Source organism: Pleuronectes platessa, chromosome 7 (assembly GCF_947347685.1).
Source record: "Pleuronectes platessa chromosome 7, fPlePla1.1, whole genome shotgun sequence".
In the NCBI taxonomy this organism is placed as follows: Eukaryota; Metazoa; Chordata; class Actinopteri; order Pleuronectiformes; family Pleuronectidae; genus Pleuronectes; species Pleuronectes platessa.
This window is the reverse complement of record NC_070632.1, coordinates 5946123-5960648: the sequence shown is the minus strand read 5'-3', so window position 1 is coordinate 5960648 and position 14526 is coordinate 5946123. Positions and strand designations below refer to the sequence as shown.

The 14526-nt window shown below is 44.2% G+C and overlaps 1 protein-coding gene across 2 annotated transcripts in view; it reads left to right on the top strand.

The window, feature by feature from the left end:
- LOC128444421 (chromatin remodeling regulator CECR2) overlaps window positions 1-14526 on the top strand; it is a 34086-nt gene that overhangs the window by 9653 nt on the left and 9907 nt on the right. The window contains exons 2-7 of one of the 2 annotated variants that reach the window (XM_053426903.1): window positions 7788-7882; window positions 10105-10288; window positions 11035-11162; window positions 11365-11448; window positions 11972-12039; window positions 12154-12314. In XM_053426903.1, the coding sequence (XP_053282878.1) occupies window positions 7788-7882; window positions 10105-10288; window positions 11035-11162; window positions 11365-11448; window positions 11972-12039; window positions 12154-12314 (720 nt within the window). Of the gene's footprint in view, window positions 1-7787; window positions 7883-10104; window positions 10289-11034; window positions 11163-11364; window positions 11449-11971; window positions 12040-12150; window positions 12315-14526 lie in introns of both variants that reach the window. The other variant, XM_053426902.1, reaches the window with a different exon arrangement.

Genomic DNA, 14526 nt, shown 5'->3' with positions numbered 1-14526 from the left:
TAGGAAGCTTCATTTTGTATGAGGAAGTTGACGATGTGACTTCCTCCGAGCCGGCAGTGGAAGTATGAGACATGCTCACCGCGGCACCGGGTGGCCTCCATCTCCTGTGCTTAATGATCCTCACCCACACAGCCAGAGAGCCGTGCCGAGGCAAAGGGTCTCCGTCGGTGTGGAGGGAGCTCGACTCCGGAAGGATCTGTCCACCATCCAATCTCTTCCTTTACAGCCCGGCCGCCTTCCCCACCTGGCCATGACATTGACACTGTAATAAAAGTCAACTGAAAGCTGACACTGACCGTCCAGCTGTGTCGTTTATGAGCTATATTTACTGTTCCCACATGATAGTGCAGCTCATTCAGCACAACCTGTAGTCACTCCTCTTCTTTGCGGGGTTTTTAATGAGCTAATGGTGTCTTTGTCTGGAGGTTCTGATGCATCAAGATACTAGTTAAGGCAGGTTTGTAGGACTCGACTCATCACTCTACCTCAAACATATTGAAGATCAGGAATGGCTGCAAAGGCAAACCAGCCAACAAGCTCTTGTTCTGATGCAGTCAATCAGAAGTGTCTGGCAGTAACTCAAAGATGCTGATGCTTTCCACTCATCAGATCAACAATACATCCTGAGGATGCGAGGGCGTTTTCCTGTGGTGTTATGGCTGTGTGTGCATGTTTGTCATGTGGCAGGAGGTGGTTACGTGTGGGGGTGGAGGGTGTTGTCAGATGATGGCTCCTGGAGGAACCATGTGTGAGCTGAAAGTGGGAGGGGAGTGGGGGAGGAAGAAATAAAGAAAGAAGCAAAGGAGAGGAAGAGAGGAGCCTTTACACAACAAACAGGCCTCCCTTCCCCCTCCAGCTATCCGTGCATACATCCTCCAACTGTTGGTGATATAGACCCCGGAGGAGCTGTTAACAGCAGTGGCGTGGAAAGTGTTTGCTGTGAAGGTAGCCAGAGGCCACCCCCCTGATACTATAGGCTCTGTGGATCTGCCTTGGAGCTGCTGCACTGCTTATCGCAGCCTTTTCTTTCCTCCCTCTCATGTCACATGCAGCTTGCATGGGTCAGACGCAAATACATGCAATGTACTTCAGCCTCTCTCTCTCCCTATCTTGCTGCAGATATCATTTGACACACGATGAGGGACTTGAATGTCCAGTGAGAGGCACATTTCACTTTTATCTGAAATTACAGATGGTCTGCTCTGCCTGGAAGACAGGTGTTTTTTACTTTACACCAGTTTAGCCTAGATATCTCTTTGATTTGACAAACTCCGGTGAAGTCCCCCACTCCACTCAGTGGATTCTTTTCTCATTTACATTAGCCATGCTCACGTCAAACAGAAACTTTGTGTGATGTGAGACTCATCTTAGGCCTGCATGCAAGATGGTGATAATGAATTTTTTTTTTTTTTATCTATTCGTATGAATCAGCTGTCAGAGGATTATTTTTGCCCATATATCTTATTTATTATTATTTTCCTCATGTCTGATAAAGGATGTCCAGGTGTCAATATCATTCAGTAATTCCCAGATCTAATAGCATCTGGTAACAAAGGCTGTAGGGAGGGTTGCATTTTAGGGTTGAGCGACTCAAGCTCACCCTTTCAGATACAATGCATGTCCCACTGTCGACCTGAGGCTACAGCCACTCGACTAGGTTTTGCTTTTAATATGCATCCCTGTCGCTATGTTTAGGCCTGGCCTCCACACTATGTTTCTCAAGCACCTAAAACTGAGAAGATTGGAAATGCTGTTGGCTATTTTAGTTTGTAAACTGCTTGTTTACACTGTAGACTGAAGTAGAGTTATTCGAATCAAAACTGAGATATTCTTATCGATGTCACAATCGCAGTCACCCACATTCGTTCCATTACTGGTTATTTTTAGTCACAATATAACAAGTTGTGATGGTCAAATTTAGCTTAAGCTTATACCTTTACTAACAGTTCCAAGAAAATAATTTCCTCGATTTGCTATTCACCAATTTTGTTTCTCGTTTATAATATTTGATGTAATATATTGCCCAGTGTACATGAATGGTTAAGTGATATTCATTTTCAGGTGGCTTAGTATATAGACATGGATAACTTCTGAGATGGAACTAAATGCTTGTGTGGGTTGAATTTTTTTAAAACACAGTTTCATAAATGAAAATGTCCTAGTATGGATGCAACCTAATTGAATTCTCACCTGTAAAAGGAGACAGAAAATGGAATGTGCGCGAGCGATGGCTGGAAGAAGCTTTTTCATCCTGTGTACGTTGACAGCCGAATTCTGGTGGGAGGTACAGATGTCCCTTTTGACATTTCAATTGGATTGTAGCATGATGGAAAACATAAAGGGAGAGATTATAGAAACCCTTCCAACTTAATCGAGGTGAGACAACCTCTGCTTTGTTTGCCAGTTGGTTGTTTTTGATTTCATCTGCTGATTCTGACAATCCCTGAATCAAATTAAATCTCAAGTCTCGCCTCTGTATCATGAGATATCATATTAGGTTAGAGGATATTAGAAGCAGACTGCCACTCACATTATGACGTTCATTTGAAAGCTTTGAGTCTTTTTCAATTAGACAAACTGCACGTGTGTTCTTTGTTTCTTTAACACTTACCATGGGTTTAACTTTAGCCGTGGTAAAAGAAATAAAGGATTCCTCTGGATTTTGAGACACAAAGTCATGTGACAACAATGCACTTATCTGTTATGCTTGTTTGAAAAGCTGGCTTTACATCTTAACAACTCAAATGGCACGATGTGGAGCGCATACCTCTACCAAAGTCTGCCAGGCCTCCAAAATTCAATAAAGCTGCACAAAATGTCACATCCGTTCCCTGCTTGATCTTTTTATCAAGTTACATTATTTCTTTCTTGGGAAATGGTAAAATCCTGTTTCATGGAAATCTGTGCGGTTGTTTTTGTATTATCTTTCTTAGTTTGTTCTCCCTCAGCCTGTGCCAGGATGTTTTTGACTCACCCATTGCATATTTCATAATGATGATGATGATCTCAGGACTGAACAGTTGTGATCACTCAGGACAGATGTTAAATTCCAGGTCTGAACGAGGTCTTAGGGATCTGAGGGATCAAATCTCAACTGCATCTTTATTGTGTTATGGGTGAGTTACACCTGTAATTAAAGCCGTCCACTTGTGATCAGATTACTCCAGACGAATGTTAATACCAGGTCTGACTGGGGCCTGTGCGTGACTCGAGCTGCTATCAGACATGCACTGAGCGCCACACTTTCTCCGGAGGAGGAGCGTGGGTGAACACAAATGTCCCAGTGAGAGCCTCCGGATTATATGCAGACTCCTGGCTCCCTAGTATAAAGTCAGCAGACATCCGGAGAATCCGATGTGAGAAGACAGAAGAGGACACTGCTGTGGGGGGGTGATGGAGCTTCCAACAAATGACAGACGCAAAAATTAAGAAAAAAAACAGAATCCTGATGAAAAACTGGTGGCGTACCAGTAGAAGACACAGATCAAAGATATTTAGAGAGTTTGAGGCGATTAGAGTTGACGCAGGTGTCAGTGTGTTGTCAAGAAAATCACGTGAACTCCACAGCGGAGTTAATGCATTACTTCCTGCCTCCGCCTGCTGCACCCTGAATAATGCAGAGGATTTGATGCTGTTGTTAACGTGTCTGTGCAGAGAACCTCCCACTGCGATGTGAATGTGTGAAACGCGAACTGCAGCTGAAGTCCGGACCCAGTTCTGGGGACTTTATCCGCAGGGCACGTCTGAAAACAGCGTATGACAAGGACTTGAGAGGAAGAGAAAAGGACAAGTGGCCAGTTGTGTTAACACCACAGGTGTTACTTCTCACACCATGTGACGTTTTATTGAATTGATACCTCAAAGAACGGTAGTCCGTTGTGTTGTGTTGTGTTGTCTTCAGCTGAGATTTCAAACAAGTCCAGGCGAGATGCTGCTTCATTTTTTCCCACCATGGTGCTGAATCATTTTCGGCAGATGCAATGCTAATCCCATTCTCCTTTTATTATTTTGGATACTGTGGTGTCCCCAGCTACAGTGGAGCCAACAACTGGCTGAAGCAAGGGCCCTGTGTGTAGGGTGAGGAGAGATAAGGAAGACTGAGGGAGGAAAAGAATGGGGTGGAGAGGGGAGTGAGGGTGTTGTCAGGGGAATAATAGAATGCCTCAGAGGCCCTCATAGACACTGGGCAGTAAGACAGGGGGAGGAAAATGGTGTGGAAGGGAGGAATAAGAGGTTAAGCCAGTGAGAGAGGCAGAGAGAGGAACAGCAGGGGAGTTGGGTGAGAGAAATGGAAAATACCTTAAGGGTGAACTGCTGATTTCCAGCCAGGCCCACAGAGGGTCTGTGGCGATGACACACCTTTTTGACTAAGCCTTTACTCACCCTCCAATCTTTGCCTCAGTGTGTGTGTGTGTGAATATGAATAGCCTGTTTTGTTCAGTGATAAATCTGACAGCTTGGATGTGCGATTTCTTCTCTTTGTGGCTTATCACTGATTCAGCTCGCTTATCTTTGAGTCCCATCGATCATTAATGTTAAGCGGCCTAAGTAGTGAGCTGTGTTCACTCTGCTGAGACACGCGCATGAGTCTGTTTTGGCATAGGTGTGTGTTTTTGTCTGCTGCCGACTGTTAGTCAAAGGTTGCGAGCTGTGTCCTTGTGGTGTACGCGGTTATTGAGGGGAAAGGTTTCCCACAGGACACATCCAGCTGCAGCGGATTGTCCCTGCAGCCCTTCATCAAGCTGAGTGTTTGTTAGCACCAGAAGAATTGACCGGCTGGACGGATGGCTGAAGAAAGGGCACGGACACCACATTAATTCCCCTTCCCTCTGCCATCTGAGATGCCGTGTTGCACATCAAAGGTGGAGCGGGGTGGTGTTAATCCAGGGGCTGTAGCGAGCTCTCCACTCGGCTGTGCTGTACTCGAACCCTCCACTCTTCCCCCAGCTGTGGCCCCCGGCTTTTTTCAAAGTGTGATCAAAGTGCAGTTTGCCTCTGATCGATGGCGCACTCTGGCCCAGTAGCTATCTGACATGGCACCAGGAAGTTGAAGGGAGTGTGACAAAGGTTCTCTCTGCATCCTGCGCACATGAATCCGTATTTAGACGTACCATCTTTCTATACTTATTTAATAATCAGAGCTCACTGGCTATGATAGAGGTGGATAACATGTACACATGTGAAAAGGCCATGAGTCGTGTTTTCATTTTAGCAGCTGTTTAAATGCACATATAATTGGGTTTCTCCATCAAAACAGTAACACAAGTGGGGCTCCCGCTATCTCACCTGGCTGAGTGGTCACCAGGTTTCACCCCTCTGCAGCAGCTACAGGTTCTTACCCCGACTTGGATCCCTTTGCTGTGTATCTTACCCCGGTTGATTAATCTGTCCTATCAATAAATGAAAAATAGCCCAAAATGATCTTAAAAACTAAAGACACCTCGGTGACATCAAGTACTATAGGATCCTTAGCATTGTCTTGATCACTGTCAACTTCTCCTGGTAAGGATTCTGTCTGTGTTTTTTTTTTTTACCAGAGGCCGAATTATCATCAGAACTCTCCTCCGCTTCATAACAAACATGACCCACTGACCAGAAAACCTGCATAAATTACTGAAGCAGCTTTCAGACCGGAGCTGCCTGTGTGAACGCAAAGGTCCGAGTGAGACGCTCCGACGTTTCTGTGGACTTTCTGTGCCTGGCCCCTTAGCATGATGTCCATAGAAATCCAGGAGATGAGGGTTAGCTGATCTGTGGGCTTTTAAATTGATTTTATAGAAGGTGCTCATAAAAACCTAACAAAACAGTTCTTCCCTCGAGTCATGAGGCTACTGATTTTTATCTACCAAAATCAAACTCACCCTTCTGGTGCTATTGTAGCTTCTTTTATTTTGAAGCAGGAGGAAGTTGTCCTGAGTGTGTCCTTCATGCTCTTTTTCATTTCTAATCTTAAGCATAAATGTTCGTCTTATCCTGTTTTTCTCTTATCAACCTCCGTTCTGTCCGTTCCCTTCTGTTTTTCATTGCGCGGATTTGCTGGCTCGTAGCTTCCGCCCCTCTACATGGCCAGGAGGTGTGTATGCTGACCTTCAGTGACCCCCTGAGCTCACCCAGGTTCCTCTGTTGAGAGGCAGAGAGAGAAGAGACGAGTGTGGACACCAATTAAAGGTGCCTCCTCGTCCTTGAGATAATTTTACACAAGTGTTGACACTCTGAGGAGAGGAATCTATAGACTATAGAAACCATACAGCCAGTTTGGATGTGTCTCTAGATGGAGAGCAGTCACAACAGCCCTTTCAGACACGACCTGCGTGTCAAATCCGGAGAACTCTCTTGACATATTCGTCGGTGTCTTCTACGTGTGGGTCACTGCCTTTTCACCGGGAGATATTAATATTTTCATTTTTGTGTGTTTAGCGCATTACAAGTGTCATCACCCCTCCCACTCACTCTTGGTGAATCCAGTGGGGGATTCTATGCTGTGTTCATATATCAGAGTCTCCTGGATTTCTACAGACCTTATCCTAGAAGGCCAGGCGGAGCAAGTCCACAGAGACTGCGGAGCATCACATTAGCCATTTGCGTTCCCACATGCACCTCCTCCAGAGAAAATACGGAGGACTTGCAGAGTTCAGTGAATGTCTAATAGCAGCTAAGGGGGATTGAATCTGATCTCTTACTAGAGAGCAGAATGCAAAATGGAGCTTCAAGTAAAATGGACACTTGCCTGATGAAGAAAGAAGCATTTCTACCCTATCTGGCTCCTGTTCCCTTTCTTTTTGCCCTCTCGTTCTACTCCAGAGCCTTTCTGGTGGGTATCATTGGAGAGAGAAGTGCATGCTGGGAAAAGCCGTGTGGGGAGCTGCGTGGGGTTGGTCAGCAGAGGAGAGGAGGGGCCCCGGCTGTGTTGCAGCTCCAGGCCCCTGCTGCCTGCCGTCTCTCCTTGGTGCTTTCAGGTCTTTTAGAGTTTGCTCGGCTGGTTACTGCCGCTTCATAAAACCTCAATGGCTGAAACACAAAGCCAGGCAGGAGAGGGGTCATGGCTGAACTTGAACCTCAGCTCCAGCCAAGCAGCCACTGGCAAACCAAGGAACCCCTCTCAGTCAAGTTGCAAATTCCAACCATCCCTCCTGCCGTCTACCTCTGCCAGCTTACCTCACACTGATAGCAACACTCTTACTCTGGATGAATTAACTCACATCTGATTAAGTTCCTTTTCTTTTACACACACAGAGATACACAGAAGCAGCCACAGCATTAAAAACACTAACTCTTTTAATGTTGTGGCGGATTTTGTCAGTCAAATCAATACAAATATTCGGCAGCTGCCTCGACCTTATTCGAACTCACCCTGGGTCCATATCCACAGCAGCCAGAGCCCAGCCACGACATCTTCACCGGGCAGAAGGGACAGGCTGACATAGTTGAAGGATTTTTACCCCAGAGAGTCATGTGAAAGCAAGGAGTGTTCACTCTGCTGCTACTTCTTGCGACCAAAATGTTCCCTGAAGTTCCCTTGTGCCTGACAGTCTCAGCTGATTGACAGGTCTCCAACTGGTGTTTTGAATTGTTTGACTTTCAGGGGGCAGCCCTGATTAATAATAACAATGGTTTAATACATCAAATATCACCTTTGGTCATTATGGTCTTAATACTTTTACTTTTTTAAAAGACTTAGTGCTTGTGGATCTGGGAACATGTTATAAATTTGCACCTTTTGTTCCTAATTCTCAGCTCTGTTAAGTTGTCCTTAGTCTTGACCCTTGTATTTCCTTTGTTTTGTGTAGGAGTTGGAGAAAGCCCTGTCCGAGCGGGACCTGGACTTCCTCGGGGACCTCATTGCCTGTCTGTTGCAGGGATGCTACCAGCGTACTGATATCATGTAAGTATCAGCACCGACATCAACATATTCACTGTTAGTGTTTCGTGTTCTTTCCATCATTGGGAAATACACATTTCAAATGTATGTATACAAAAACATTACTTCAACTATTAACTCACTTAAACATAAGCATGTTTCACGAATAAAGAGTGAGTAAGCTTACTGGCAGTTGATGCATCATGAGGTAGGAGTGGAAAACGGTACAAGACGACTCAGATCCCTCTGTTCCAAAGTCCCTAAGTCAGTCCTAAACCTGCTCTGACTTGTATTGTTGTATTACTTGTATCAGACTTGGGTCAAAGACTTAACTCTGTCAGGACTGGTACACCACGTGAGAACATTATTTCTTAATAAACCTAGATGCACAGTGGGTAACACTGAATGTCAATTTCTTTCCTAATATGATTTATAACTGCCAAGTTTAAACCAATATTTGACCTCAAAGTAGTCATAGCACCCAGGAACCTTCACAGAAAATTTGAGTCAGTGGAAACATGACTCGCTGAGGAGTCAGAGTTAACTCATACCGTAGTGTGAGTCAACGTCTGTGGTGAAATCATGCGTTTCTTCTGCTGTGAAATAGGAACAGCACCGCCCCCTTGCACTGTATTTTTCTATGTGATCAAACAATGGGAGAAAGTGAGTATGTAGCAGAGGATGTTATTCAAATCTACAAATGTGCTTCATCTCACATGGGGATTCCCCTTGTAATCACCTCCTGCTCTAGACCCACATTAGAAAGCATACTGGTATTAGTTGGGTGATAAACAGAGAGGCTGGAATGATACCGTTTCCTTGTCCAGGGAGCCGCTCACAGGACGACAACCTGCTTTATTGGACTGGACAGGCACTGGCATCCTGGGGGTGGCTGTTCAGCATTGGCCTTTCACAGGGCTGCCCTTTTCATCCACACATGTTAAACGCTCTGCCGGAGCAGTTGGGGGGGAGGAGGAGGAGGGAGGGGGATGCTGGAGAGAGAATGAGGGATAGAAAGGAAGAGAGAATTGGGAAGTGAGGAGGGGAGGCTTTGTGAAAAGTGCACACTGCTATATGCCATATGTTCTGTCCCATTTTCTCTTTGCTGCCTCGTAGATGCCCACCACTGCCCCGAGCACTGTTCCGTTAATCAGAGCTTGAACCGAACGTTACAGGTTAATCTGTTAGACCTGAACCAGAACCAGCGTTTATTTACCAGCTCAATTCAAAGGAACGCTTTCTCAATAGCCACTGCGGCTGTTTGAACTTTGCTTCGTTTGAACTTTGTTTCTAAACCTATCTATTATACAAGGGTGCGTGAGCTGATAGTGAAACCTAGTGTTGGCTTTTCAATGTGCACACAGCATTTGCAACTGAATTGGTTGGATTTATCTGAACTGACAGATCCCAATGAACCAAACAACTCTCTTGTCTGTGTGGATTCTTTGTTATTGTTTAAGAGGAACGTTATATGAGACTTTTTAAACTTCCTTATTTGTAGTTAGTACCATGTTATGTTATTGATGACTTTATGAAAACAGCCCTTATTTATAGAGCTCCAAATCACAAGATAAGTCATCTCAGGGCTCTTAGTAGCTCTAGACAGTACAGGGACTCTGCATTTCTCTATGAGCTAGAACTTAGTGGCAGTGACAAGAATAAACCTGGAGCTGAATGGGGCTCTTGGTCTGTCCCGGCCTCATTGGTTGGGTCAAATAAAAGTGAATCAAAAATATTCAGGGACTAAAAATAATCACTAACCTTATGTTGGCTACTAAAATGCTGTAATCAAATTTCAAGTGATACTATCTAACTTGTCATCAAAAGTACTGCTGCAAAACAAAACACATTAAAATAAAAGAAACAAATGCTTCATTCATTACACCTCGTCAAGTTGTCATTCACCCCAAACCTGCGACCCTCAAAGAAAGTCGATCACAGCTTTGCCTTGGGATGAGACAATAAATGACACAATGGGTTACTGTAGATTCTGCAAAGACAAAATCATATAGTATAAACATTGGCCCACTACAGCAGTGAAACAACCTCAAACACAACAAGGATTGTGACAATATGTAGGTATATCAGCCCCAGGAATATAAGATGCTTCTTATAGGTTGACCGTTATTCATATGGCTGAGAGTATTATGTATTTTGTTTGTTTTTAAGGTTTTCTATAAATGTGGTGTTGCACCTTCCTTTTCTCACTCTGTCAATCTCTCTTGCTGTTTTTCTCGGCTCCTCAGCCCGGAGGCGTTCAGCAGTTACCTGGACGACATCATCAGCTACCGGTGGGAGCTGGAGGAGGGGAAGCCCAACCCACTTAGAGAGGGGCCCTTCGAGAATCTGCCTCCACGCACTCAGGTGGAGCTGCTGCACCGGCTCTGTGATTACCGCCTGGATGCTGCCGACGTCTTTGACCTGCTGAAGGTACGACACTCGCGAGGAGCAGCTGAACGAACCCGAGTCAATTGAAATCCAAGCCATTTAATTGTCGGCAATGATACTGGGTATTGGAGCGTTACAGCAGCTCTATAGAGGCTGCATTAGTCTGTATGCAAATACAACAGAATGACTTTCCATTGAACTTAGTGGAAGGGAAGTACCCATACTTTTTGGTACAGATCCAGGAATTTATTTTCCACTTTCTGTAATATTGCAAGATAGGCGTTTTAAATATCACTGTTTTCCCAAGGAATAATTCATAGATCCTGATCACACAGAATATAAGCATATTAAGGGCCTTGCTATTTATGAGTGTGTGAAATTTGGTGTAGCTTCATTGAATTTAAGGGGACTGTATGAGTTCTACTGCGTTACCTTCTAGTTTTATGTACATTTAAACGAGCAGGCTTAACAAAGGTATGTGTGTCCTGGCATAAACAAAGCTGTGATTAATCGTAACATGACAGTTTTATCCTTGTGTTGTCCGTCAGTTTGGTTTTCCTGTTATATATTTTGCCTTTTTACCATGAGATAGGATTTTTTTTAAAGCCAATTTATCAGATTCAATTAATAAAGGCACTCAGTGAGATAATGAAAGCGCTTCATGTCTGTGTGATTCACAGCCGCGTAGGCTAAAAGGACTAAATTACCTCACCCACTGATGATTTAAAAACACGGTCCTACACATGATTTATAAAAAATGTTATGTCCCCACCCCCACTGTCCCTCAGGGCCTGGATGCAGACAGCCTCAGGGTGGAACCAATGGGGCAAGATGAAAATGGAGCCCTCTACTGGTACTTTTATGGGACTCGTATGTACAAAGAAGAGCCTGTCAAGAGGAAAAGTGATAGGATCAGGTAAATAGTTCTGAGTACTGTGTATCACCTTCATCTGTCCTGTTCACCAGAATGAAAAAGTTACGTCACTGCTCGTGTTTTCCGCAGTTGACAAGCACATTTGACACTTGTTTACAGGCCTGTTACAGGATAATTATAAATGTTATGTCAAATGTCAAAGCTAATTACCCATGTTACAAGCCCTTATTTTCTTTTTCAATAGTGAACCCTCTGAGCTTGCGCTACCAGAGAAAAAGAAAAGGGGAAGACCACCAAAGAAAAGAAAGTCGGACGACTCTAATCTGAGGTGAGACAACTTTTCTGCCTGTCATCACTACCAACAGCGGATTTCAGAGAAATGCTGACGTGCAGATGTGCAAGTGTTACACAGATGTACGAGTCATGTCAAAGAACACATGCGTTGAACTGTATGAGATGGCAGGTTGTTTAGTTGTGTGGTCTTTGACTAATATTGTATATAACATGGCTTTTACAATCATATAAAACAAAAACAACAATGTGGTAGTAGTGGAAAAGTTCCAGCAGATAATAGGCTATTAGAACTTTGCTTGTGTGTGATCATTTTCTGTGGTCTTTGTCGGTCGTTGTACAGAATGACCTTTAACCGACAACTAGATCTGCAATGTAATTAATAATTAATTGTTTCTTGGGCACAATCAGTAATGAGTCATGAACACGTGCTGTAATTTAATTCACAAAGTACAGTACTGCTGCTCTTGCATTAGGACTATTGCATTTTAATATTGTTTGTCATTTTGTCCTTTCTAGCAGACTTTTTGAATTATATATCTCCCTGTTTTTCTTTTCAGTGAGATAGAAAGAGAAGAGCCAGAAGTCAAGACAGAAGATGTACCGGAGGATCCTCCCTTGAGGAGAAGTGAGATGATCTCATCATTATAAACTTTTTATATTTTATGTTCCCAACATCATGGAATCATGGAAACGTAATTTTGGATTTTAATCGATAAGCCAATGTGTGTCCCTCCAGCAGGCATCAAGCGAGGCACTTGGTCCCTTGTGTGTGAGACAGAGGAGCAGTGGGTCAGTCTGGCAGAAAGCATCAAGGACAAACCCTCCCCACAGGACCGCCACCTCCACCGTGTCATCAGCCAGAACTTTCTGCCCGAGATCAGCAGCATGATTGAGCACAAGGTCAGACACGTAGGAGACATAACCATTAGTCTCAATCACAGAAGCCCATAATGTCGCCTTAATTTCCATTTTCACTTTTATCAGCCTACCTTTGGCTTTATGTGTGACCACGTTATTCAAGCTTGACAGGTTGAACCTCCATTTAGCTGCATCTAGTCTGTTCTGCTGCAAATCAGTCGACTGCCTTCGTCTAGCCGTTTTGGGAGATCCTGGATTCCTACCTGGGCCGGCTGCAGGACGGGTTCAGTGAAAGCTGGTCTGAGCTTGTCCTTAATTCTGTGCTCAGGCTCCGTGGTGATACCGGCCTCAGGCCTTAAAAAAATGAGACATGACAGTGAAGAACTATGCCCTCCCGCTAGTTTGGTAGAATGAGCGTCCAAGTTTGACCACACCAGGGGTCAGGCTCATTCGTCATTATTATCCCATGGAATGTGTGTTCTTCAGGAGCAGATTGTTGGCGTACCTTTTTTTTTATTTATAGTTCATAACGAGCAGGAATCTACAGCCGACACAATTTACTCAGTTTTCCTTTCAGTTTAGAATATTTCAATGGTTTGCAGTACAATATTGTTAAGAGATTGAACGCTGCAATTATTCAAAGCCCCAGCAGGTCCTTGATTTTTATACCTCCCTTTGTATTAAGACGTGTGGGGTTCACTCAACTCCTGTGTGATGTATAACCAGCAGGGCCTGTTGCTATAGAAACCCCGTCAGCCTCTCTCCATCATCATCATCATCATCAGTGAAGTAAAGAATCCTGCTGGTCGACAGAGGGGTCACTCACTCTTCACACAAATGGATGAATGTGATCCTGTCCTTCACTGACTGCACAACTCAACATTATATATAAAATGCAGAAGACCGTCTGTCTGTAGCTTCCCTCAGCGCTGGGTGTTATTGAAGCAGCGGGCAGCATCGCAGACTTCTGTGTTTATGATCTGTTGTGATTCCACCAAAGACAGATTTATTTAAAACCGAACCAGGCAGCGCTTCCCACTCTACATGGTCTCTATCAAACATGATCACAGGGCGGAGGAAAGGAACTCTGATTAATCTGACTGCGCTCAAAGACTCAATTAAAAGGGAAGAGCATTCCCCTAATGTTCTTTTTATATGCAAATAAATTCCACTTATGTCGCACAGCGGGAGATTACACTGAAATACCCTCTTTATTAATTATATATTCATTACACCAACACATTTCACTGTAGCTCTGTAGAGGGTCTGTTATTGATTTAAGACTAAATTTATCTTGGTCAAGCAGACAGTCGTCTTTTCATTCTGTTTGGTCTAATAAGAGACAACAGAGGCTGTGATGTTTGAATGAAGAACAAATGTCTCAGAGTCCTTGAATCCCTTTTCCCCTAAAACACACACTAACAACTGCCTTTTGTCTGCAATGGGATTGGATACGATCGGCATTCACTGCGATCGGCCGTGATGGAAACAGGACTCCCGGGTGAACGTTTTAATTTGTGTGTGATCGTGACGCACCAGGAAAAAAAAGACAGAGATGCAATTGCCTTTTATTGGCAATGGGAAAAGGGTTTACCCTCGTTTTATATAACCTGTTTATACCTTCTAATCTCTTTTTTTAAATTAGAACGGTCTTCAACCTGTTAAGAAGGAAGCTGGAAGCAAAGCAAATTTTCAGTATTTTGCCTGTTGAATGGTTTTAAATGTGGTTATACCACAGTGTAGCATGTGTGTATACTTCACATAATTATACCCGTATATGTGGGTGTGTGCCTACGACTGTGTCCAATTCACTGTGTGTGTTTAGTGTTGAATCCTTTCCACACATCTCGGGCTGCTGTCACCAGCCATTTCACGGGGCACTGACAGCAGGCGGGCGCTCACCTTGAGGCAGAACGGAGCCTCTTGAATGACAGCTCTGCTGTGCCGCAGGATTCGCTCTTCAACCTCTCTCAGTGGTGACACCAGGGGCACTCCATCTCTTATGTGCTTGGATGGTGTGGGGGATGTAGAGAGGAATTGTAGAACCCCAGGATACGCCCGTGCTTCAGAGGAAGACAAGGCAGAGATGGCGTCGGGGCAGAAGAGTTGTGGAGAGTAGCATAGATCAGATCCTGAACATCTGTCTTCTTTTTTTTCCTTCTCGTTTCTGACTTAATTTCTTTTCCTCTGTCTTTCAATTCCCCGACACCATCATCCTTCCTGCGTTGTTTGTCACTTCACCTGCACACAACTC